Genomic DNA, 26,101 nt, shown 5'->3' with positions numbered 1-26,101 from the left:
CATGGAGGGGTGAGAGCTGCACATGGAGGGGTGAGAGCTGCACATGGGGGGGTGAGAGCTGCACATGGGGGGGTGAGAGCTGCACATGGGGGGGTGAGAGCTGCACATGGGGGAATTGGGAGAAAATGAGCTACACATGGGGGAATTGGGAGTAGGGGGATAATGAGCTGCACATAATGAATGTGGGGTGGGGGAGAGTAAATGATGATGGGGTGGGGAGAGCACGGACATGATATAATGAATTGGGGCAGGGGGTGCATGTAAATAATGAATGCGGGGAGCAGGAAGTATAGAGTAGGGGGCGTTGCGGATGCAGGAGTGTAACTGGTAACAAATTGGCGGAAAGAGTAGAGGTTCTAATTAAATTATATATTAAGTGCCTATTTACAGTTAATGGGGGCACCGTGGTGGATTACAATTTATATTTGGAATGGTAGGTTGTATAATAACTAACCATATATTGATGGTGAATGCACGTCTGTATTCAGCTGCGTAATGTAGAAGTTGGGGAATGTGCTCTAGATAACTGTGTTATTTTATGCAGAGACGAGTCCTGGCTGGAAGACGTGATGGCGGTCTGTGCTGGATGAAGGAGAAAAGCGTAGCTGAAGGACTTCACCTAGAGACGTCACCAGTGAGTCAGTGTATTACATGTACACTTACACTATATACTATGTACCGGGCTCCTGTGTATAATGTCACTGGTGATCACTGTATTACCTGTACACTATATACAGAGCTCCTGTGTATAATGTCACTGGTGATCACTGTATTACCTGTACACTATACACTATATACAGAGCTCCTGTGTATAATGTCACTGGTGATCACTGTATTACCTGTACACTATATACAGAGCTCCTGTGTATAATGTCACTGGTGATCACTAGATTACCTGGACATTTACATTATACATACCATGTATAGAGCTCCCGTGTATAATGACACTTATGGTAATATTAGTAATGTGGTGGTAATATTAGTACTGTGGTGGTAATATGTGGTCTGGTCATGGTGTGGCAGTTTTTCTCCCTTCTGTGTGGCATTATTCGGTCACTATGTTGTGGTAATATGTGGTCTGGTCATAGTGTGGCGGTATTCCCTGTATGTGGTATTATTGGTCATTTTAAAAAAAAATGTATATGACACATTCCCTTAAAGAAAACTAAATAAAAATATATCTAAAAAGGGTATTGGATATTTTAAGAAAATTTTAATAGGTTAGAGTAGGGCCCGGCCAGAAGAGTCTACCTTATCGTGGTGGCGGCTTTAAAAATCTTTTGGCCAAAACAAAAGCTGCTGGCTATGCATGTGGCGCCGTCACATGGCCGAACGTCAGGAGAACCTGGTGGCAGCGACGTGGACGAGCGCCAGGATTCTGCAGGGATCGCATGGGGGTAAGTATAACAAGTTTTATTTTATTTAAATACAATTAATTAACTAGGAGTGGGGGGAATCAGACATGCACGGGGGGGATGAGAGATGCACAGGGGGATGAGAGATGCATGGGGGGGGATGAGAGATGCACAGGGGGATGAGAGATGCACATAGGGGGTGAGAGATGCACATGGGGGGATGAGAGATGCACATGGGGGGGATGAGAGATGCACATGGGGGGGATGAGAGATGCACATGGGGGGGTGATGAGAGATGCACATGGGGGGGATGAGAGATGCACATGGGGGGGTGATGAGAGATGCACATGGGGGGGATGAGAGATGCACATGGGGGGGATGAGAGATGCACGGGGGGGATGAGAGATGCACGGGGGGTGAGCTGCACATGGGGGGGGTGAGAGATGCACGGGGGGGATGAGAGATGCACGGGGGGGATGAGAGCTGCACATGGGGGGGATGAGAGCTGCACATGGGGGGGATGAGAGCTGCACATGGGGGGGGTGAGAGATGCACATGGGGGGGGTTATGTTTACATAACTTTGTTGCCTTATGAAGGGCAGGGGGGGGCCCCCAAAAATTTCTTGCACAGGGGCCCACTACAGTCTGTGTCCGCCCCTGGTGTGGACAATCCCTTTAAGCCCTTTGTTCTGTGCCATGTGCAGCACATCCTGCTTACACGGGGCGATATGTCGCCAGCACATGTTGATACTGGTGACCGAGCCTTCTTACACCGACATTTCCACCATCTTCCCCCTCACCAGCACGGCTGTTTTGTTCTCCTTTAGTGATTATAAGGTTAATGAACGTGCAGTCACACAGTACACTATGAAAAACCGTTTATTACACGCTATCAGCCTTTTATTATAACTCGTGACGTGATATTACACAGTATAACGTCCGACACAAAAGCAAAACGACACAGGGCTTTATTTTATATTTTTTTCGCCCTCCATTTTACGAAACGGGTCACATCATCACTGCAGCAGCAGTGCTAAAACGTCAGCAGCCCTCCTAGCCAATCAGCGGGCGGTATTCTCAGGCCACTCCTCCGTCAGCCACCATTTTGTGAAGAACAGAAGAATGAAAGAGGCGGGGTTTAGCATCGTGCTCCTTTTCTTCCCCGTATAGGAGAGTGGTCACGTGACGTAAGACACGCCTCCTTTTTTTTTGGAGGGCGGGCGGGAAATAGCCACACCCCCGTATTGTAGATTTTGTTCAGTTGCAGCTCGCGAGCTGCGTCATTCTCGGATTTGCTGCTGTACAGTAAGGTTGGTATATGGCAGGCGCGGCTTTTTTTTTTTTTTTTTTAAAAAACCGTTTTTAGACTGCGGTTATTCTGCTTGACGTATTTATTTGCATGCTAGCTCTGTATTTTAGTAATATGTATAATTTATATATTTGTTTTATTACTTTTTTTTATTGTTGTTGCTGACTGTCCCAGAAGCACAAAGCTGCTGTATATTATAGGCGTCGTTATTCTAGTGCAGTATTCTAATGGTTCTGTGCACAGTAATGCCCCGGTCCCCACGAGTGAGGCGATGCCCCGCCCCCTGGCCAGGCTGCAGGCGCCATCTTGGAAAGCTTGCTGCAAAATACAAGTGCGAGGCAGAGGCCTCCCCTAGTGTGAGCTGCTGGCCCAGGGCGTCATATATTGTCATATAGAACATTATTTACTGCATTGCTGCATACTTGGAGTGATTTTGAGTCTCACTTGTAATTATTACTTGCTGTAATGGCATTGAAAGGGTGTTCTAGTATAAAATAGTATCTTGTGGGGGAGGGGTACGGTAATCTCCGTGCTCTGCATAGCTATACAGAAAGGCTTGGCTTTCTATGCAAAATATATATGGTATTGGCACCTGGGGAGGTGGGTGGAGGCTTCCATTGAGAGCTATGGAGTCACTTGATCGCCATCTAGTGGATTTCTTATGTATTGCTCTGGTGCTTTCGGAGCTGTAATCAAGCCTTCTCTCAATTCTCAGGTTCTGTTACAACTTCCAGTCAAACATGAGCGGTTGCCGAGTCTTCATCGGGCGTCTGAATCCAGCTGCCAGAGAGAAAGATGTCGAAAGGTTCTTCAAAGGATATGGCCGAATCAGGGACATTGACCTAAAGCGAGGCTTTGGATTTGTGGTAAGTGGTTTTTTGCTTGTTTTTTTTTTTTTTTTTTCTTAGATTTGGCACAAAGCCTGAATGATTTCCTAGTGCCAGCAAAGTGAATGAGATTCCCAAAGCCTCGTGCGCACGTTACTTTTTTTTTTTTCTTTGCAGATTTAAATCTGCAGCATGTCTATTTTTTTTTTTTTGCATATTTCATCTATAATAATGAGTGGGGCAAAATCTACAAGAACAAAAAAAAGTGCTTATTTTACGCTGCAGTTTTTCTGCCAGGAGATGCAGCAAAACCTTAGCCTGCACATGGGTTTTCTGGCATATAATATTGATGTCCTACCCTTTAAGTTTTGTACACGGTGTGGATCTTAATGACATTCTCTGGGAATGTGGGATAGGTCATACATATCAGATTGGGGGTCTAGCGTTGCTGTTAGCGCCTCTTACCAGTCTGATATTAAATGACTGATTCTACGGATCGGCCATTATATATATATCTATCTCCCTTACAGGAGGTCATTACTCAATGTAAGGCTATGAAAGCCAGACCGCGACTTTCACAGACTTGCATTCAGAGCTTGTGACCGTTGCCTCTTATGTCTAGTCAGTCAGGAGTTGTGGTCACAAGACAGCGGTGCGGGACATGAGTGATTTCAGTAACGGCTGAATCCGACAGATGGAATTTTACTACAGGTAGGGGACATGGATTAGTGATACCAGTCTGGGGGTGAAATAAAAAATAAAATATCAGAGTGGTGCTTTAAAGGGACTTTGTCAGCACAAAGTGACTGTTCAAACCAAGTACAGGCGCTCAGTGCTTCGCGGTGCAGCCAATCGTCTACATACACCTGCTTGGTTTCCATCTATCTCCACACCTTCTCTGCACTATGAAGCCAGAGCTGTCAATCAAAGAAGAGGTGGAGATAGAGGGGGAACAAGCAGGTGGGGAGATGTATTTAAAGGGGTACTTTGGATAGGTAAAACCTTCTATTTTCCTTATAGCACTTGTAATTCAGTGTGACAGGAGCTGCTCCTCACTGCTCGCCCCTCCCATCTGGGACATTACCGCAGTGTGCAGCTCCCTGCTGTTACCATCAGCAGGTCTCCTGATTATAGCAGTTTCTCTGTAAAGAACGGGGACGTGGCTTGATCATAGCTGCCTTGCCCCCTGATATCTGTATCTTCAGCCGGATAAATAAGGGGCGTGGCCTGCTTCAGGCTGTTCCTAGCTGCCCTGCCCCCTGTTATCTGTCTATTTAGTCTTAAGAACAGGGAGGGGACTGCTAGAAACAGCCTGAAGCAGGCCACGCATTTTGTTATCTAAATAAATAGGGACAGATGGCAGTGGGCAGGCAGTTAGGAACAGGCCACGGCCCGTTAGCTGACTGAATAGAGACAGAGGGCGGGAAGTAAAAATAACAGCCTGGAGCAGGCCACGCACCCTGTTAGCAGATGGAATAGAGACAGATGGTAGTGGGCGGGAAGTAAGGAACAGCCTTGAGCAGGCCACACCCCGTTAGCAGATGGAAAGGGGGCAGGCGAGCAGGACACACCCCCTGTTAGCGGACCGATGATGGGGACGAGCAGTTAAAAACAGCCTGGAGAAGGCCATGCCCCCTGGTAGCGGATGGAATAGACAGATGGCAGGAGGCAGGCAGTTAGCAACAGCCTGGAGAAGGCCACACCTACTGGTAACAGATGGCAGGAGGCGGCAGTTAGGAACAGCCTGGAGAAGGCCACGCCCCCTGCTAACAGATGGCAGGAGGCGGGCAGTTAGCAACAGCCTGGAGAAGGCCACACCCCCTGAACATGGCAGGAGGCGGGCAGTTAGCAACAGCCTGGAGAAGGCCATGCCCCCTGGTAACAGATGGCAGGAGGCGGCAGTTAGCAACAGCCTGGAGGAGGCCACACCCCCTGGTAACAGATTTCAGGAGGCGGGCAGTTAGCAACAGCCTGGAAGAGGCCAGACCCCCTGGTAACAGGAGGCGGGCAGTTAGCAACAGCCTGGAGGAGGCCACACCCCCTGGTAACAGATGGCAGGAGGCAGGCAGTTAGCAACAGCCTGTAGGAGGCCACGCCCCCTGGTAACAGATGGCAGGAGGTGGGGAGTTAGTAACAGCCAGGAGGAGGCCACGCCCCCTGGTAACAGATGGCAGGAGGCGGACAGTTAGCAACAGCCTGGAGGAGGCCACGCCCTCTGGTAACAGGAGGCGGGGAGTTAGCAACAGCCTGGAGGAGGCCACGCCCTCTGGTAACAGATGGCAGGAGGCGGGGAGTTAGCAACAGCCTGGAGGAGGCCACACCCCCTGGTAACAGATGGCAGGAGGCAGGCAGTTAGCAACAGTTTGTAGGAGGCCACGCCCCCTGGTAACAGATGGCAGGAGGCAGGCAGTTAGCAACAGCCTGTAGGAGGCCACGCCCCCTGGTAACAGATGCCAGGAGGCGGGGAGTTAGCAACAGCCTGGAGGAGGCCACGCCCCCTGGTAACAGATGGCAGGAGGCCACGCCCCCTGGTAACAGATGGCAGGAGGCCACACCCCCTGGTAACAGATGGCAGGAGGCAGGCAGTTAGCAACAGTCTGTAGGAGGCCACGCCCCCTGGTAACAGATGGCAGGAGGCAGGCAGTTAGCAACAGCCTGGAGGAGGCCACGCCCTCTGGTGGCAGGAGGCGGGCAGTTCGCAACAGCCTGGAGGAGGCCACGCCCTCTGGTAACAGATGGCAGGAGGCGGGTAGTTGGCAACAGCCTGGAGGAGGCCACACCCCCTGGTAGCAGGAGGCGGGTAGTTGGCAACAGCCTGGAGAAGGCCGCACCCACTGGTAGGAGGCGGGCAGTTAGGAACAGCCTGGAGCAGGCCACACCCCCTGGTAGGAGGCGGGTAGTTAGGAACAGCCTGGAGAAAGCCACGCCCCCTGTTAGCGGACGGAATAGAGACAGCAGGGAGCAGTCCACGCCTCTTGTTATCCAACTGAATAGAGACAGGTGGCAGTGGGTGGGCAGTTAAGAGCAGGCCACGTCCCCTGTTAGCGGACGGAATAAAGACAGCTAGTCAGGGGCGGGCAGTTAGGAACAGCCTGGAGCAGGCCACGCCCCCTCTTAGCGGATGGAATAAAGACAGCTAGTCAGGGGCGGGCAGTTAGGAACAGCCTGGAGCAGGCCACGTCCCCTGTTAGCGGACGGAATAAAGACAGCTAGCCGGGGGCGGGCAGTTAGGAATAGCCTGGAGCAGGCCATGCCCTTGTGTTCTGCAGAGAAACCGCTGTTATCCACAGAATGGTCAGACTGCTCCTGCCGGGGATTCAGCTGGGTCGGGTCGTGACTTCCAACGTTGTTCTGATTGACAGCCGACTCCCTCAGTTAGGCAGCGGCAATTCGGCTGTCAATGAGAATGACGTCAGAAGTCCCGCCCTGTCAACTGAGTGGAGCGGGGAGTTAAAGCATCCGCTCTGTCGACGTGATGTCAGCAGAGGAAGCTGTATCCCTGATAGGAGTGGTCTGCGTCGGGGAAGAACGTTGTGTGCACAACAAGCAGGTAGGTAGCAACTGCTTGGGCACATTTATTTTCCATAAAGTCACAGATATCCCCTTTAAGTGACACTGGGATCGCATCATTGCACTGTCAATGTTACTCTACAGTAAACAATGTAGCACAACTGTGGTGAGCCCAGCAAAAAAAAAATATCAAAATCTGCATAGCAGCCAAGTAGCAATTTTTTTTTTCTTCAAATGACTGATGTCAAGAATTGTTAGAGGCGTGAGCAAATCAGAAGCATAGCCGGGGTCTAGAGGGATTGATGAGCAGCGTAGTGTGAAGATTCACACTATAAATTGTAAATTTCTTCATTGCAGGAATTTGAAGATCCAAGAGATGCAGATGATGCTGTGTATGAGCTCGATGGGAAGGAGCTGTGTAGTGAAAGGTAGGTGTCTTATGAATAGTGAGGTTTTTTTTTTGTTCTATTAGATATTAATGTAAGTAAACTTCTTGTGTTTCAGGGTTACCATTGAGCATGCACGCCTGCGCTCCAGGGGTGGTGGCGGCGGCGGTGGTGGCAGAGGAATGGGGCGGGGGAGATACTCTGATCGTTTTAGTAGTCGCCGTCCACGTAATGATAGAAGGTAAGTTGTTCTTACTAGTAAAATAAATAGTAAGAAAAAAAATAAAAAAACAGATCATACATTGACTTATTTTTTTCTTTTCCTTTCAGTGCTCCACCAATAAGGACTGAAAATCGTCTCATTGTGGAAAACTTGTCGTCTCGCGTCAGCTGGCAGGTTTGTCCACTTATATTACGTGGGGCACATGAGACTTTGCCTGTGTTCTCTTCTTAGAGGCACGTTATGGCATTTGAACATTTTGTTTAAATTGTTTTTTTGTAATTGGGGTTTGGGTTTTTGTTATTTTATATATACATATTTATATATTTAAATATAATATATATTTTTATTGTTTTAACCTAATTTTAACCAAATATTAAACCCTTTATTTGCCAGCCTATCTGTGTCTCGTTGGCCTTGTGACGAGGAGCGCCTGTTGGGTTATCGCTCTGTGTTGGTCACTTTTGGTTGGGCCGGGTTGAATTTTTCGAGTGAGGCTCCTACCAGTGCTTGTTGGCTTCCTAGATCCGTTGCTGGTCTAGACATACCGGAGCACTTCCTTAAAAGTGCCAGGTTGCAAGCGACCCCCTGAGAGTTAACGAAATCTGGTCCTTATGTTGAGAGATGGTTCTGCCTGTAAAGATTCCGAAAATATGAGGTCGTGGTCGCAGAGTTGAAAAGATACGCAATTAGGTGGTCGTTGGAATCCTGGTCGCAATAAAGTCCATGGTAACACCACAAGAATAGAAAATGATGGCCATCGTTCATAGTCTTCATATAGGGAGGGCCATACGATATAAAAGCTTCCATCAATTGGTTAGCCCTCAAGTGGGTGTGAAGAGCCAGTCGGGCTTGTGTCGTGACGGTTCCTCCAGTCGCTTATTGCAGTTTGCTGATTGACTAGCCTAGGGATTTATTATTAAAGGTAAAGTAACTTATATTTTTAATGACATCATGGGCACCAAATAAATGGCTTGTTAAATACTAATTTTTAGTATATTATTGTAATTTTAACACCTTTTCCACTTTTACGCTAGTTATGTTCTTTTTTTGTTTTTCTTACTTCCAAAGACTTCACTTATTTTGTGCCCTATTGTAGTTTTTGCTATTCTAAATTCTAAGAGTGGTAAAAGTACAATGTCAGCTTCCCGATCTAACACTGTCAAATTTTTTTTCAGTGTTTTATGTTTTGTGCCATTTTCTCTTGTCATCGTACTAATAAATCTGAAAATCTTGCATTAGGATCTGAAGGACTTCATGAGACAAGCTGGCGAAGTTACCTTTGCTGATGCACACAGGCCTAAACTAAATGAAGGGTAAGTGAGGGGCACGGGTTGGTCTTCCTCTAGTTTTTATAGGGCTGGCTAGTACCTGGTATGAGTGGTGGGCTAATTGCTGTCTGTTCTTCACAGAGTTGTTGAGTTTGCATCGTATAGTGATCTGAAAAATGCTATTGAAAAGCTGTCAGGCAAGGAAATCAATGGAAGGAAAATCAAGCTGATTGAAGGAAACAAAAGGCACAGGTTAGTGGACCTCATTTTTAGGTAATTTTCACATAGGTACTTAAGTATGACCAGTCCGGAACTGCCCTTTTTTATTTAATAAGAGCATCCAGCCTCAGATGGGTGATATTTAGTAAAATATCAATTAACAGAAGTGCTCAGACGTAACACAAAGGGGTCAAACCCCTGCAAGTCAGCCGTTTCTTCTGTTGTGGGAATCCCCCCTGCCGCCGCTCCTCGGGTTGTGGGAACATGTCTGATTTTTTTTTTTGTGGACCAAGCTGAGACATGTGAATGTCCCCATTCACTATTGGGGATCGTGCAGACATCTGACCGATCTCAGACCCCTATGCATGGACCGGCCGCAAGTCTCCCAACCAGAGCATAACCCCATCATGCACGCTCTGGCGGTAGACTGACAGCCAGTTCTTGCATTACGGTCTGAGATCGGTCAGATTTGCATGGAGGTCTTTGAGTGTGATCTGTGGAAAATACAGATGATGCTCTTATGAAAGAAACTGGCATCTGAATGAGCCCTGACAGGCTGCAGAACTCAGTCTTGACAGTCTTGACTTTTGCTAGAAAGTCTAGTCTTTTTGAGTGGCTGAGCACTTAATTCTTTTATATAACTTTTATTTAAAACCACCAGTCTGGGACTGCCCACTGTTTTTGTTAATGCGAAGGGCAGCCCCAGATTGCTCCTGTAATTTGACACATGGTCTGTGTAGAAATGAATCCAGTCGTTGCATGGTCAGCAGTTTACCCTGAATTGCTTTTATTAGCAGGTCAAGAAGCCGGTCCCGTTCCCGCAGCAGAAGCTCATCCCGGTCTCGCAGCCGTTCCCGCTCTAGGAGCAGGAAATCCTACAGCCGCTCTCGTAGCCGTAGCCGCAGTCCTCGCAGCCCCCGCAGTAACCGTAGCAAATCCAGATCTGTGAGTAGGTCTCCTGTCCAGGAGAAATCCCAAAAAGCTGCCTCTAGAAGCCCATCAAAGTCTCCAGCATCTGTTGACCGGCAAAGGTCTCGGTCGAGATCTCGGTCCGTTGATAGCAGAAACTGAACACTTATTTTTTTATTATTTTAGAATTATTTTTTTTTATTATTCAGTTTTCCCATGATTTTTGTGAAATATGTATACTTGCTAAATCTTGGTAAGTATCCATGAGAAAGCAGGACAAGAGAGATGCAGACTTTTTACTAATGTGGACCACTGCACAGTAGATTCTCAACCTGTCTTTTATAATGCTCGCCTAATCTGTACAGTTTGTGTAAATGTCTTATTTTTTGTCCTCCCCATCCCCTATATATTTTGACATGAGATAAATGTCTCATGGTTAATGCTGTATATAGCTGCACTGTCCACTCCTACACCCAAACATCCAGCTTCCTCTCATTTTGTGATATATGCTGTTGAAATAAACTTTAATAAAGACCTGCCTTCCTTGTATGTGTGTGACAAGACTCCTGGCTGATGTGTTTGTAATTTTTGCATGCCATTAATATAAATGTCACCCTACATTTGGCTACTTGCCTTGTTTCTGTTCAAGCAGGTAACATAATTGCAGACGCTGACACGTTGCTCAGTCTTAGGCTATGGTTGCACGTTGTGTTTTTGCTGTATTAAATTTGCATAGCCTTAAACCGCCAATGTGAACAAACTCATCCATGTTTGTTCTTTTAAATCCCATTCTAATATTGAACCCCACAAAAAAACACCTTGCAATGTCCAATAGACGGATTACAAGTGAATATAGCCCTAGACTTGCTTTAGGCTGAATTCAGAGAGCGCAACTTCAATTCTAGAAGTCTCCGCAAAGAGAGACGTTCCCCTTTTAGACCAGCTATGTTATTAGTGGTGGTCTAAACCGTTTTGTCAGATGTGTAGACTAGTGTACTTTTATTTTTCTTCTTATTACACTATTGCCTTATTATTGTATGTTTTATACTTCAAACCTAAGATATATTTTATTATAGCGCTTTACATGTTTAAAAAGGTATAATCGCAAAACAACAAGTACAATCTGAATAAAAATGAGTCAGCGACTGGTACAGGAGGAGAGAGGACACTGCCTGCGAGGGCTACAAGAGATGGGTGAGGATACAGTAGGTGAGGGTAGAGCGGGTCGTGGAGCGGTGGTTGCTGCAGGTTGTAGGCTTATCGGAAGAGGTGGATCTTCAGGTTCCTTTTTAAGGATTCACCGATGGACGACAGTCTGATGTTGGGGTAGAGAGTTCCAGAGTAGGGTTGATGCATGGGAGAAATTGGTCACTGACTGACTCGTCAATCCACCAAAACCTTCCTGATGATCCCAGAGGACACTTTTCCTCCTTTTTTGGCCAATCCTGGGAATATAGAGGACTGGGACATCTTGCTGGGGGATTTCTCAGACTGGATCCATCTGTTCTCTTTACAACCCAGGAAAGTCTCTTCTTTCCTGGTGATGTAATGCAGGGTTCCCCAACTCCAGTCCTCAAGGCCCACCAACAGGTCATGTTTTCAGGATTTCCTTAGTATTGCACAGGTGATGGAATTATTGCCTGTGCAGGTGATGCAATTATCACCTGTGTAATACTAAGGAAATCCTGAAAACATGACCTGTTGGTGGGCCTTGAGGACTGGAGTTGGGGAACCCTGATGTAATGGATGGGTGATTCTCCATCATGATGTCCTTGTACATATCTTTGTGTCCCTTCTATATACTCTCACTCCTCCATGGAGAAATAGATGGTGACGTCCTGATAGGAACCTAGCAGCTCAGTGATCCTGTTGATCAGTTTTAGGATCTTCTGCTCATGTATCAGTGAATGAAGTGGAGGCTCTGTGATGTACTTAGGGGTCCTGCTCCGCCCTCTTGGCATGCACAGTGTTACTTACTGAACTTTTCAGAGGTCTCTAATGGGTTCAGCTCCTGTTACATGATAGCTTCTAATGTGCTTTGTAACCTATGTACATGGCTTCCTCTGCGAGGTAGAAGAGGTCTCGCAGGTGCACTTATTTGGTAGAGAACTTTTCTATTCAGAAAATAGATCAGTATTTTATGAGCTTTCTTAATTATGCCAACGCGAGGCTTTTCCTCTGGTCGCCTTGCCTTTTAAAACAAAAGACCAAAGCACTCATTGTTCCACCAGGTGAAGGCCCAAGAAATGAAAAATGGGGAAACTCCTTGCCTGTCCTTTTAATAAACTGACAAATAAGTTTTGATAGGGGCCGAGTCCTCCACCAGTAGTTAAAAATGATCAGTCACTGCATTTTACAATACAAACTGTGTATATGAACTAGTTGAACAACCTGATGTGAATGGTGTATTTACTTTGGAAATCCATGCTAGATGACTTCTAGTATTAAGCTAACTATATACAGTGAGAGCTGGAGTATGAATTGTATCCAGTCTGCACCTAGCCAGCATGATTGACAGCTGCAGCTTGTACTGAGCAGTGTGAGATCTCAGCAGGGAGTAGGGATACTGAGGAGCAGTCAGACTAGGTGGGTGGATATTTGTTAGGGAGGAGGAGCACTGAGCTGTCTATTGGACTGAGTGGGAATTGTTTACTTTCATAAAGTATAGAGCTATTTTGACAGATTTTCACAGCACACTGGCTTTGTAAGAAGAAGTTATATAGGAAAAGATGGCGCTGGGCCTCTTTGTTTCCTTACTTTATACAATTTGAAATATCGGACACTTGCATAAACTATATATTTATGTGAAGTGTGGTAACCACCCCATTTTCATTCTATTCGTGATTACCCTGGGTTATGTTTGTTCCTTGAAACCCCCTTCCCTTCTCCATAATCATGCAGGGTATGTGCACTCAATGTCATGTAAAAAAAACATTTTGCTGTTAATTTGTTCGGGCTTTTCAGTTTCTTGTAACCACTTTTAAGTTTACAACTCCCCACCCAACAGGTTCAAATCATTTTTTGGGCACCTTCCGCTCTAACGCTATGTGCCCATGTAGCGGATTTGATGCAGAGCGTTTTTGCCTCTCTGGCAGAAAAAAAACGCATGCAGATTTACATGCGTTTTTCGCATGCTTGTTTTTTTTTTTTTTTTTTTTTTTAAGCAATTTTGAGCATCACTTGGAAAAGTGCTTGACAAGTTGGTCGCACAATATAAATCCATGCAACTGGCATGGATTTATATTTTGTGACCAACTTAGATGCTTTAAATGCTGCATCTATAGTTAAAAAAACAAACAAAACCTGTATACTCACGTCTCCTCGGCGTCGTAATTTAGTCAGCTGATGGTCACCATCAGCTTTCTAAATGACGTCACTGCAGGTCCTGCCGGGACGCCGAGGAGAGAGGACGCTGCCAGAAGACCGGAGAGGTGAGTATACAGGTTTTTTTTTTTTTTTGGTTTTGTTTTTTTTAACGTTTCCTTTTTTTTTACCGCGTGGTAGCTGGGATGAGGAGTTGTAGTCTCCTCTTCATCCTGGATACCACTCGCACCACGATTACGCCGCAAATTCGCGGCCATTGAATTTAATTGAAACTCAGCAAATCCACATATACCTGCAGGTTTACTGCGTTTCAATGTTCCTCAATGGCCGTGAATTTGCAGCGTAATCGCATTGCAAAAAGCATGACTATTTCTACCGCGAATTCAGCGCGTTAATTAGCGCATCACGTGTACAGCACATCCGAATTCACATTGCTTTGCATGGCGAACTGTTTTACAAGCGTTTTGGCGGCTGTAAAAACGCTACAAAAATGCTACGTGGGCACATAGTCTAAAGATACTCTGTATTTTACAATACAAATAAATGGGAAAGCTCAGACACATGCTCGGGTGTACTCTAGGTGCCTTTTGAGTATTTTGCTAGCTTCTTTGTTTGAAAATTGCCTTTATTACTGAATAACGCAAAAAAAAGAGACACCAAAAACAAAACTGCTGGCTCCCAAAAATATCAAAAGTGAGAAAAAAAAAAAAAATTAAACCTGAATTCACCTGCCTGGAAACTGTGCTCATACCTATAGGGAGCATATCTACAGTACAGACCAAAAGTTTGGACACACCTTCTCATTTAAAGATTTTTCTGTATTTTCATGACTATGAAAATTGTACATCCACACTGAAGGCATCAAAACTATGAATTAACACATGTGGAATTATATACTTAACAAAAAAGTGTGAAACAACTGAAAATATGTCTTATATTCTAGGTTCTTCAAAGTAGCCACCTTTTGCTTTGATGGCTGCTTTGCACACTCTTGGCATTCTATTGATGAGCTTCAAGAGGTAGTCACTGGAAATGGTCTTCACTTCACAGGTGTGCCCTGTCAGGTTTAATAAGTGGGACTTCTTGCCTTATAAATGGGGTTGGGACCATCAGTTGTGTTGTGCAGAAGTCTGGTGGATACACAGCTGATAGTCCTACTAAATAGACTGTTAGCTGCTTTTTTCTTGCCATAATACAAATTCTAAGTAAAGAAAAATGAGTGGGTATCATTACTTTAAGAAATGAAGGTCAGTCAGTCCAAAAAATTGGGAAAACTTTGAAAGTGTCCCCAAGTGCAGTTTCAAAAACCATCAAGCGCTACAAAGAAACTGGCTCACATGAGGACCGCCCCAGGAAAGGAAGACCAAGAGTCACCTTTGCTTCTGAGGATAAGTTTATCCGAGTCACCAGCCTCAGAAATCGCAGGTTAACAGCAGCTCAGACTAGAGACCAGGTCAATGCCACACAGAGTTCTAGCAGCAGACACATCTCTTCAACAACTGTTAAGAGGAGACTTTGTGCAGCAGGCCTTCATGGTAAAATAGCTGCTAGGAAACCACTGCTAAGGACAGGCAACAAGCAGAATAGACTTGTTTGGGCTAAAGAACACAAGGAATGGACATTAGACCAGTGGAAATCTGTGCTTTGGTCTGATGAGTCCAAATTTGAGATCTTTGGTTCCAACCACCGTGTCTTTGTGCGACGCAGAAAAGGTGAACGGATGGACTCTACATGCCTGGTTCCCACCGTGAAGCATGGAGGAGGAGGTGTGATGGTGGGGGGGTGCTTTGGTGGTGACACTGTTGGGGATATATTCAAAATTGAAGGCATACTGAACCAGCATGGCTACCACAGCATCTTGCAGCGGCATGCTATTCCATCCGGTTTGCGTTTAGTTGGAACATCATTTATTTTTCAACAGGACAATGACCCCAAACACACCTCCAGGCTGTGTAAGGGCTATTTGATCAAGAAGGAGAGTGATGGGGTGCTACGCCAGATGACCTGGCCTCCACAGTCACCAGACCTGAACCCAATCGAGATAGTTTGGGGTGAGGTGGACCGCAGAGTGAAGGCAAAAGGGCCAACAAGTGCTAAGCATCTCTGGGAACTCCTTCAAGATTGTTGGAAGACCATTTCCGGTGACTACCTCTTGAAGCTCATCAAGAGAATGCCAAGAGTGTGCAAAGCAGTCATCAAAGCAAAAGGTGACTTCTTTGAAGAACCTAGAATATAAGACATATTTTCAGTAGTTTCACACTTTTTTGTTAAGTATATAATTCCATATGTGTTAATTCATAGTTTTGATGCCTTCAGTGTGAATGTACAATTTCCATAGTCATGAAAATACAGAAAAATCTTTAAATGAGAAGGTGTGTCCAAACTTTTGGTCTGTACTGTATATATAAACATAACATGACAGGTCTGTGAGGAGAAATTTCAAAAATGTGTGGCATAATCAATTAGGAGCAGAGATCTAAATCTGTGTATGCACCTCCTCTGGTGGCTATTTTCCTGATGCCCACCGCCGGGAAATCAATGTTCAGAGCTGGGACTCCACTCCTGCCACACTGCTGCCATTTTCTTAAGGCCCGCTGCCTTGCACCACTGGGACACACCCCCTCCTCCCAGCTTTGAGTCTGCTGCATCGCCCCACTCCCCACAGCAACCTTGCCTCTTGTGACCCTGCTCCACTGCTACTTCCTCCACCTCCTTTTTCCCCGGTAAGGTATGTTTTGGTCTACAAGACGCACCCCCCATTTCCTCCCAATTTATTTGGGAAAAAAGTGCATCTTATAGTCTGAAAAAAAAAGAATACATGATCTCCAATATTGCTGCAAACGTTAAAAATATAAAGGTACTTTATCGCAAAAGCCATCCAACCATGCCAAGGTGACTTTAATATGGATGGTCCCTAACCACTAAATGTCTTATCTCTATATGTGCCTACAGTAGTGTTCAAAATAATAGTCCAATATGACCAACCAGATTAATCACTGTTTTTGGTATAAATTATATTACCACGTCCAACAATTTACCAGTTGGTGCAGTAGATTGTAAGAAAACCAACAGACTCAGCATTCATGATCTGCATGTTTTTGAGTCTGTATTGGAATAATTAATTGTACGGGGGTGTGTTCAAAATAATAGCAGTGTGGAGTTCAAGTAGTGAGGTCAATCATTCTGTGAAGAAACACGTATGAGTCAGGTGGCCCTTATTTAAGGTTGAAGCTAGCACATGTTGTACATGCATTTCTCCTGGAAAGCCTGAGAAATATGGGTCGTTAGAGACATTAACCAGAAGAACAGTGTACTTTGATTAAAAAGTTGATTGGAGTGGGTAAAACTTATAAAGATGTGCCAACAATGATAAGCTGTCCAGCTAAATCACTTTAAATGCTTTAAAATGGAAAGCAAAACCAGAGAGACGTGTAAGAAAACGGAAGACTACCATTAGAATGGATCGAAGAATAGCCAGAATGGCAAAGGCCCAACCAATGATCAAAGACAGTCTCAGGTTACCTGTGAGGACTGTGACAGTTAGAAGATGCCTGTGTGAAGCTAATCTCTTAGCAAGAAGTCCCCGCAAAGTCCCACTGTTAAAAAAAAAAAAAAGACATGTACTGAAGCGGATGCAATTTATCAAAGGACAAGAGAAATATTTTGTGGACTGATGAAAGTAAAATTGTTCTTTTTGGGCCCAAGGGCCGCAGCCAGTTCATCAGATGACCCTCAAACTCTGCATTAAAGCCACAGTACACTCTGAAGACAGTGAAGCATGGTGGTGCAAGCATCATGATATGGGCATGTTTCTCTTACTATGGTGCCGAACCTATTTACCACCTACCAGGGATCATGGACCAGTTTGCATACATTAAAATACTTGAAGAGGTCATGTTGCCTTTCGCTGAAGAGGATATGCCCTTGAAATTGGTGTTTCAACAAGACAACGACCCTAAACACACCAGTAAACAAGCAAAATCTTGGTTCCAGTCCAACAAAATTGAGGTTATGGAGAGGCCAGCCCAATCCCTGGACCTTAATCCGATAGAACACTTGTGGGGTGACATCAAATATGTAGTTTCTGAGGCAAAGCCAACAAATGCCAAAAAATTGAGGGATGGATAAGGGTGCTGAGTAGGGATGAGCAAGCACTAAAATGCTTGTTGCTTGAAACAAGCAATTCCTAATGCTCGTTTCGAGTATAATGAGAGTCAATGGGAAATCTGAGCATTTTTCCAGCAGACTCTACAAAGAGGTCTGAAGGGGAGTGAAAATGTTGAAATGGATGGAAAAAGGACTGAATGGAATTCGAACAGCATGGGAAAGACCCCTGAAAGCATCATTGACTCCCAAATTGCTGCTGAGAACAATGGTGCCACAGTTTTACTCCACTTTAACCGGTTCCCGACCGCCCACTGTAGATAAACGTCCGCGCTGCCTGGGCTCTGTGCAGCGCCGACGTTTAAAAACGGTGGGTGGTCTCACAGTGCTCAGGACCCCCAGGGTCCTGCAAGCACTGCGATTCCGGTGCAGAGCGTTAGCTCTGACAGGGTACATCATTGGGACCTGATTAGATCAGGTCCCAGTGATGTTAACCCTTTGCTGTCTTCTATATGCTGCGATCTATAGTGATCGCGGCATATAGGAGACAGCAGGAAGAGAGGGGGTCGTCTTACCTGCGAAGACCTCCGTTTTGTTTGAGGACCTGGGGTTGCTATGGCAGCTGGAGGTCACATGACCGCCTCCAGCTCTGCCATATATGGTGTCCTTCCTGTCTGGCTTCAGCCTGTATGTAGCTGATGCCAGACAGGAGACTGACTGAAACAGTCAGTGAAGATCTCATGTAATGTAATATATGTCTATTACATTACATGAGATCAGTGATCAGAAAAATAAAAATTAATGTCTCATACAGGGACTAAGTAAAAATGTAAAAAAAAGTAAAAAAAAAAGTTTTTAAACTATTAAAAAAAAAAATCACAATATAAATAAAAATAAATAAATAAAATATTAAACCAATAAATCCGTATATTATTACAAAACCAAAAAAAGTACACTTATTTGGTATCGCCGCGTCCGAAACAACCAGAGCTATAAAACTGTCACACTAATTAACTCCTTCTGTGCACACCGTAATAAAAATAAATAAAAAACGGAGCAAAAAAATATGCTTTTTCATCATATTGCCAAACAAAAAGTGGAAAAAAATGCGATCAAAAAGCAGAATAGAAATAAAAATGGTACCACTGAAAACTTCATCTTGTTCCGCAAAAAAAAGCCGCCATACAGCTCCATCAGCCGAAAAATAAAAAAGTTATAGCGCTCAGAATAAAGCAATGCAAAAAAAATATTTTTTTTTCTATAAAATGGTTTTATTGTGTAAAAGCGCCAAAACATAAAAAAAATACAGTAAGTGTAGTATCGCTGTAAACGTACTGACCCGAAGAATAACGCTGCCTGATCACTTTTACCACACGCAGAACGTCATAAAAAAAACTCAAAAAACAATTCTTGAAGTGTTTGTTTTTGTTAACTTTACCTCCCAAAAAACGAAATAGAAAGCGATCAAAAAATGTCACGTACCCAAAAATGGTTCCAATAAAAATGTCAACTCGTCCCGCAAAAAACAAGCCGTCACATGACTCTATCGGCCGAAATATGGAAAAATTATAGCTCTCAAAATATGGTGATGCAAAAACTAGATTTTGCAAAAAAAGCGTATTTTAGTGTGTGACAGCTGTCAGTCATAAAAACCCGATATAAATCTGGTATCTCTGTAATCGCACCGACCCGAAGAATAAAGTAATCTAATCAGTTATATCACACTAGGAATGACATAAAAAATAAATAAAACAAATATTATTCACCTGCTACGGATTTGTTTATTATGTCTCCCAAAGATCCCAGTAAGGCTCTGCTCACATTTATCCTGTGCTCTGCGCTGAGCACTTACACCAGAGTTTCCGTGTAAATCTCTGAAATACGTGATTCAGCCAGAACCCATGATGGAAGATTCCCTGTAATGAGGCAGATATAGGCCACTGTGGACGCCGTCTAGCCTGGGATCCCACGGTGTCATTTGTTTTAGGCGTGCATAAAAGTGCGGTTGGCCACAGTTTTGTGCACTTCTGAAAAAAAGGACACCACTAAACAGAGGCCAGACGGAGTCCAGAGTAACTCTGCTGCCTCATTATAGTGAATGGATCCTGCAGGGGTTTCATCTGAATTACATCACTTGGAAATTTAGATGGAAACCCCGATGTAAGTGCTCAGCCTAGAGCGCCGGATAAATGTTACGTAAAATGTTCCCAATAAAAGCTTCAACTCAGTCCTCAAAAAAAGCTAGTCCCCACTCAGGTCCATCATCTGTTAAAAATATAAGGGACTTCCAAGTTACTGGTAGCAGAAAGGCTCTGGAAAAGCAAAATGGTCCTTGCCCCCCAAAAGAAATTCAGAAAATTTTGTGCTCCCAAATCCAAATGCCTATTCTACAATAATTTGTTCTCCAATTGTCAAATAGCACTCCGCCCCCCCCCAGATCTCGCCGTATGGCTGAGCGGTACGATACAGCCACATATGGGGTATTGACACTTTTAGAAGAAATTGTGTGACACATTTCGGCACCATTTTTACCCATTGCCCTGTGTGAAAATGTAAAATCTGAGGGTAAAACATTTTTTTGTGGTAAAAATATAATTATGCTTTTTTCACTGCCCAATGGTATAAATGTAAAAATTAAAAAATGCTCACTACTTCCCTAGATGAATTCCTTGAGAGGTGTAGTTTACAAAATGGGGTCACTTGTGGGGGTTTCTGCTGTTTTGGCATGTCAGCGACTCTTCAAATGTGACATGGTGTCTGCTGCCTATCCCAGCCAACATAGCGCTTCTTTCTCTTCCGAACACTGCCGTACACCAAAGCAGTGGTTTTCCCCCACATATGGGGTATCGGCGTACTCAGGAGAAATTGTACAACAAATTTCATGGTGCAATTTATCCTGTTACCCTTATGATAATACAAAATTAGGGAATGAAAAACATTTTTTGAGGGAAAAATGTGAAAATTTTATTTTTACGGCTCAATATTATAAGCTTCTGTGAAGCAGCTCGGGGTGCAAGGTGCTCACCACACATCTAGATAAGTTCCCTAAGGGGTCTAGTTTCTAAAATGGTGGCACTTGTGGGGGGTTTCCACTGTTTAGGCACATTAGGGGCTCCACAAATGTGACATGGCGTCCGCTAATTATTCCAGCAAATTTTACATTCAAAAAGTCAAATGGCGCTCCTTCCCTTTCAAACCCTGCCATGTGCCCAAACAGTAATTTGCCTCCACATATGGGGTATCGGCGTGTTCAGGAGAAATTGCACAACAAATTTCATGGTGCAATTTATCCTGTTACCCTTATGATAATACAAAATTAGGGAATGAAAAACATTTTTTGAGGGAAAAATGTGAAAATTTTATTTTTACGGCTCAATATTATAAACTTCTGTGAAGCAGCTGGGGGTGCAAGGTGCTCACCACACATCTAGATAAGTTCCCTAAGGGGTCTAGTTTCCAAAATGGTGTCACTTGTGGGGGGTTTCCACTGTTTAGGCACATCAAGAGCTCTCCAAACGCAACATAGCGTCTGCTAATTATTCAGACAAATTTTACATTCAAAAAGTCTAATGGCGCTCCTTCCCTTCCGAACCCTGCCGTGCGCCCAAACAGTGGTTTTCCCTCACATATGGGGTATCAGCACGCTCAAGAGAAATTGCACAAAAAAATTTGGGGTCCATTTTTTCAGGTTACCCCTGTGAAAATAAAAAAAATTGGGTCTAAAGTAACATTTTTGTGAAAAAAGTTAAATGTTAATTTTTTTTCTTCCACATTCCAAAAATTCCTGTGAAGCACCTGAAGGGTTAATAAAGTTCTTGAATGTGGTTTTGAGCACCTTGAGGGGTGCAGTTTTTAGAATGGTGTCACTTTTGGGTATTTTCTGTCATAAAGACCCCTCAAAGTGACTTCAAATATGATGTGGTCCCTAAAAAAATGTTTTTGTAAATTTTGTTGGAAAAATGAGAAATCGCTGGTCAACTTTTAACCCTTATAGCTCCCTAACAAAAAAAATTTTGGTTCCAAAATTGTGCTGATGTAAAGTAGACATGTGGGAAATGTTATTTATTAACTATTTTGTGTGACATATCTCTCGGATTTAAGGGCATGAAAATTCAAAGTTTGAAAATTGCTAAATTTTCAAAATTTTCGCCAAATTTCCGATTTTTTCACAAATAAACACAAGTTATATCGAAGAAATTTTACCACTATCATGAAGTACAATATGTCACGAAAAAATCTCAGAATCAGGGGAATACGTTGAAGCGTTCCAGAGTAATTACTTCATAAACTGGCAGTGGTCAGAATTGAAAAAATTGGCCCGGTCACGAAGGCAAAAACAGGCTCTGGCGCGAAGTGGTTAAGGACTGAAATAAAACATTCAAAATCAACGCAAAATTGGAATTTACAGGAAAAAAATGTGAAACATTCTTTCCTGTATAATGACATATATAAGGCAACATTTAAAAAGGATTTAAACAAAATAAGTAAACCAAAATTAAATTTATTAAAATATTGGAAATTTCAGTGTAATTTATGAAAGAAGCAAGAACTGCCAAAAATATGATGGAAGAGGGACTCAGATACACCCTTATTTGCGATAAAGGAGTGTCTCATATATAATATGTTCAAATTGTCATGTAGTGGTACTCCTAGAATCAAAGGCTACGCACTAAGTGGAAAGCCTGCCAAAAATTACAAGCAGGGTCATCCATACACCCTTGAAGGCATCAACTTGCGGCGTCATTAAAATATTTAGAAAGTGTAGATGATCTACTCCTACACTCAAAGACTTTGCACTTGTGCAAAGCCAGGAAAAAATTATAAGTACAGTTACAGAGTCATCCATACTCCCTTGAAGGCAACAACTGGCGGGCCTCATTCAAATATTAAAGATTAGAAACACATTATGTGCTGCTGTCATCTGATGGTGTTGAGAAGTTGGGGCTAATCCAAGCTTTGTTCATTTTTATCAGAGTGAGCTGGTCCGCACTTTCTGTTGAACCCCCCCATACCCCCCCCCGGCAGCACTTAAAAAAAAAAACTCCGCTCAGACAGGATGCTAGCGGCAGGGCAGCACAACACCTCCAAGGTATAGAGGGACTGCTCATGCCAGGTGTCCAGCTTTGAGACCCTATAGCTGAAGGTCGCAGAGGAATTAGGAAGTACGCTGGTTTTGTCAACCAGATATTGCTTGACCATCTTTAAAAACTTTTCCCTCCTTGTCGAAAATACCCAGTCATCAGGCCCCGGACGCTGGTAGAATGTCATGAAATTGGCCCAGGCCTTTGACAGTACCCCTAACTCTGCTGTACCTGGTGTGTGTCTCCCTCGCCTCTCTTCCTTGGAAAGCTTGCCCCCTGCCACTAGCTTTGTCTGATGGGAATTTTTTCAACATATTTTCCACAATGGCCTTTTGGTATAGCACCATTTTAGAAGACCTCTCCACCTCAGAAAGGAGAGATGTAAAATTCTCTTTGTAGCGTGGGTCTAGCAGGGTGAACAACCAGTACTCTTTTTTTGGCCAAGATAAATATAACGTGAGGGTCACAGGAAAGGCAGCGGTACATAAAATCGGCCATATGTAACAAGGTCCCTATAACCAACACTTCCCTGTCTCCACCATGATGATGACTCTCCTCATTCCCCTCCACAAAGTACAGATGGGGCAAAGGTTGTGTGGGTACTAGCCTCAATTGCGCTAGCAACCAGCTCCTCTGCCTCCTCCTGGGCTGGGTAGTATCTCACTTTCTCATATCTTCCTCCGTCTCCACCTAGTGCATAGCTTCATGTTTAATTGTGAGCAGTGACTGTTTAAGTAGGTACAAAAGCAGGATCGTTGCGCTGACTATGACGTCATCGCTGGTCTTTGTGGAGTCCTCGAAAGTCTTGGAGAACCGCACAAATGTCAGAAATCCATGCCCACTCTTCAGTTGTTATGTGCGGAGGCTGACCAGAATACCGACAGGCGTATTGGAGCTGGTATTCCACAACTAGCCTCTGCTGCTCACAAAGCCTTGCCAGCATGTGCAGTGTGGCGTTCCAGCACGTAGTGACGTCACACACCGATTGGTGAGCTGGCATTGGCATGTGCTGCTGCAGCAATGCCAGAGCGGCGGCAGCTGTAGCAGATTTGCAGAAATGGGCACTGATGAAGCATACCTTGACCAGAAGCTCTGGCAAATCTGGGTATGTTTTCAGAAACAGTTGAACTACCAAGTTGAGCATGTGTGGCAAGCATGTTACATGTGTGAGCTTACCAAGCTTCATAGCTGCCACCAGGTTATGCCCATTATCACACATGACCATACCTGGTTGGAGGTTCAGCGGTAAAAGCCACAGATCTGTCTGGTCTGTTAATCCTTTAAGTAACTCTGCCGCAGTGTGTGGTTTGTCTCCTAGACAAATTAGCTTCAGCAGAGCCTGTTGCCACTTCGCTGAAGCAGTGCTGAAGAGCTTCCAGCACATCGGAGATGGAGGATCAGGATGGGGTGCAGGAACAAGTGTAGGGGGTGGAGGAAACCCTGATAGAAGTAGGACCCGCAATCCTCTGCCTCAGGAGAACATGTGGACCCAACTCCAGCCTCCATCAGACCCTAGCCTCCACAATGTTCACCCAGTGTGCTGTCAGGAAAATATAGCGTTCCTGGCCACAAGCACTTGTCCACGTGTCGGTCGTTAAGTGGACAATCCATGTAAGAGTGTTGGTGAGAGCACGGGTGATGTTCCTGGAAACGTGCTGGTACAAGGCGGGGATGAAACACTGGGAGAAAAAGTGGCGACTGGGGACAGAGTACAGAGGGCCGGCTGCCGCCACGAGTCAGCCAAAATCTTCCATGACAACAAGCCTCAACAGCAACATTTCCACAACAAGCGGCATTGTAATGGGCCTGTGAGTGGGTGGCTGAAAACTTTCTCTTTCATTACAAGGCCTGGGCTAGGGACAGCCGAACACTGTACTTGAACAATGATTTGGAAGTGACTGATGATGATGTGTCAGAATGTGCAAGGACAGGTGCAGGACGGGAGGCATCTGTTTCTGCGCCAGTGTCATGCACAGGGGAAGAGGCAGTGGTGTTACCTGCTGACACCAATCGTGGACCCAGGCGTTCGGCCTACTGATTCGAGTGCTTAGATGACATGTGCCTTATCATGCTGGTGGTGGTTAGGCTCTTAGTTGTCAGGCCCCTGCTGATCTTGGCATGGCACAGATTGCAAATGACCACTTTTTTGGTCTCAGAACTCTCTTTAAAAAAGTTGCAGACTGGGGAACACCTAACTGACGGAGAAATTCACAAGTGTCAGTGCTCTGTGGAACAGTTGCCTGCCTTCTCCCTCTGGTCACCCCACAGCCTCTTTCGGTGCTGCCGATCCCTCCCCCTCAGCGCTGCTGGCCTCGCTCTGCATGCCAGCTTCCCAGGTGGGGTCGGTGACTTTGTCATCCACCCCCTCGTCTTCCACCGACGCACCCTGGTCCTCCTGACTTGACAACAACCTGACTTATCGGCAACTGTGTCTCATCATCATCTCCTCCTTAGACAAAATTTGCCATTCCCCACCGTCATCTTCTTGTGGCCATGGCTGCTCTAAATTTTGTCTATCACTAAACAGCCTCTCCTCCTGTCCCTCTTGCACCATGCAGGGTGAGAGGCCACAATAAATAAATGGTGTTGTAAAGAGCTCCTTGGAATGTCTTAGTGTGGGATCACTAGTCTCCTGGGACTCAACATGGTGGGAGGAAAGAGGATCAGGGTGACAATTAAGTGGTCCAGACTGTTGGCTGGTGAGACTGGACCGTGTGGAAGACTTGAGGGTGCTGCCAAGCATGCTGGAAGCATTATCTGCTATCCAACTGACCACCTATTCACACTGGTGTGGCTTCAGAAGTGGTGTCCTGTGTCTCCCTCCCTGTGTCGTGGATGGACGCGTTTCTTGTGCTCCAGCAACAGGCGTAATGGCACCTGCCCCACGTCCTCGGCGTCTGCATACATCATCATCAACACTTCTTGCCGCACGCCTTGTGCATTTTCTAATTACAAGGTGTCTGGAAACCAAGTTTGTTATGAATTCAAAAAATATATATATTGGTCACCAGCAGCAGGCAAAGCGTTTTTCTTTTAGTTTAATACCACCGTAATGTAACGCAAAGCACATAAAACTGCATGGATGACTAATTGAATCCAGAAGGATTTGTTCAACGTTTTTTTGGAGTTTTAGATACCACCAAATGTAACAGAAAGCACCTAATACTCAATGGATGACTAATTGAATCCAGAAATATTTATGAATGCTTTCTGTGGAGTGTTATATACCACCGAAAAGTAACAGAAAACATGCAATAGTATATGGATGCCAATATATAGTCAATTTTTCACCCCTGTCCCCCCCAAAAAAAAAAAAAAAGAAGAAGAATGTGGTCAACTGCCCCAGCTTTATATTTATCAACGAACTGCGAAGCCCTGCATAGAGACTGTATTCAGCCACGCTCCCTGCTCCTGCAACTGTCCCTAGGCTAAATGCAGAATGTATCTGATACAAACAGCGAAGCTCAAAATTAGCCCTTACAAGGACTGTTTATATGATGGATCAGCATCACCACTATTCATTAAACTGTGTACACACACACACACACACACACACCTGGACAAGCACTCTCGCCCTCCAATGAGA

General features: G+C 44.7%; 1 protein-coding gene across 2 annotated transcripts; it reads left to right on the top strand.

Annotated features, from left to right (window-relative positions):
* The first annotated feature begins 2,556 nt into the window (after positions 1 to 2,556).
* On the top strand, positions 2,557 to 10,555 carry SRSF5 (serine and arginine rich splicing factor 5). Of its 2 annotated transcripts, none has more exons than XM_073638914.1 (8): positions 2,557 to 2,665; positions 3,380 to 3,530; positions 7,359 to 7,429; positions 7,506 to 7,628; positions 7,718 to 7,784; positions 8,850 to 8,923; positions 9,020 to 9,130; positions 9,895 to 10,555. In XM_073638914.1, exons 2-8 carry the CDS (start codon positions 3,405 to 3,407, stop codon positions 10,166 to 10,168), a joined length of 846 nt encoding a protein of 281 aa, XP_073495015.1. In that variant the 5' UTR covers positions 2,557 to 2,665; positions 3,380 to 3,404; the 3' UTR covers positions 10,169 to 10,555. The 2 variants fall into 2 exon arrangements, with proteins under 2 accessions (XP_073495015.1, XP_073495014.1); XM_073638913.1 differs by having other exon boundaries at positions 9,892 to 10,555.
* Positions 10,556 to 26,101: the final 15,546 nt, after the last annotated feature.

Source organism: Phyllobates terribilis, unplaced genomic scaffold (assembly GCF_046119375.1).
Source record: "Phyllobates terribilis strain yellow unplaced genomic scaffold, ASM4611937v1 Scaffold_7__3_contigs__length_470593459, whole genome shotgun sequence".
NCBI lineage: Eukaryota > Metazoa > Chordata > Amphibia > Anura > Dendrobatidae > Phyllobates > Phyllobates terribilis.
This window is presented reverse-complemented; position numbering and strand designations above follow the sequence as displayed.

Excerpts from the sequence above, each read along its gene's own strand:
- SRSF5 (XM_073638913.1), top strand. The coding sequence starts at position 3,405 with ATGAGCGGTTGCCGAGTCTTCATCGGGCGTCTGAATCCAGCTGCCAGA. Across the intron at positions 7,430-7,505 it reads AAGGAGCTGTGTAGTGAAAG|GGTTACCATTGAGCATGCAC; the intron begins GTAGGTGTCTTA and ends CTTGTGTTTCAG. Across the intron at positions 8,924-9,019 it reads AGGCCTAAACTAAATGAAGG|AGTTGTTGAGTTTGCATCGT; the intron begins GTAAGTGAGGGG and ends TGTTCTTCACAG.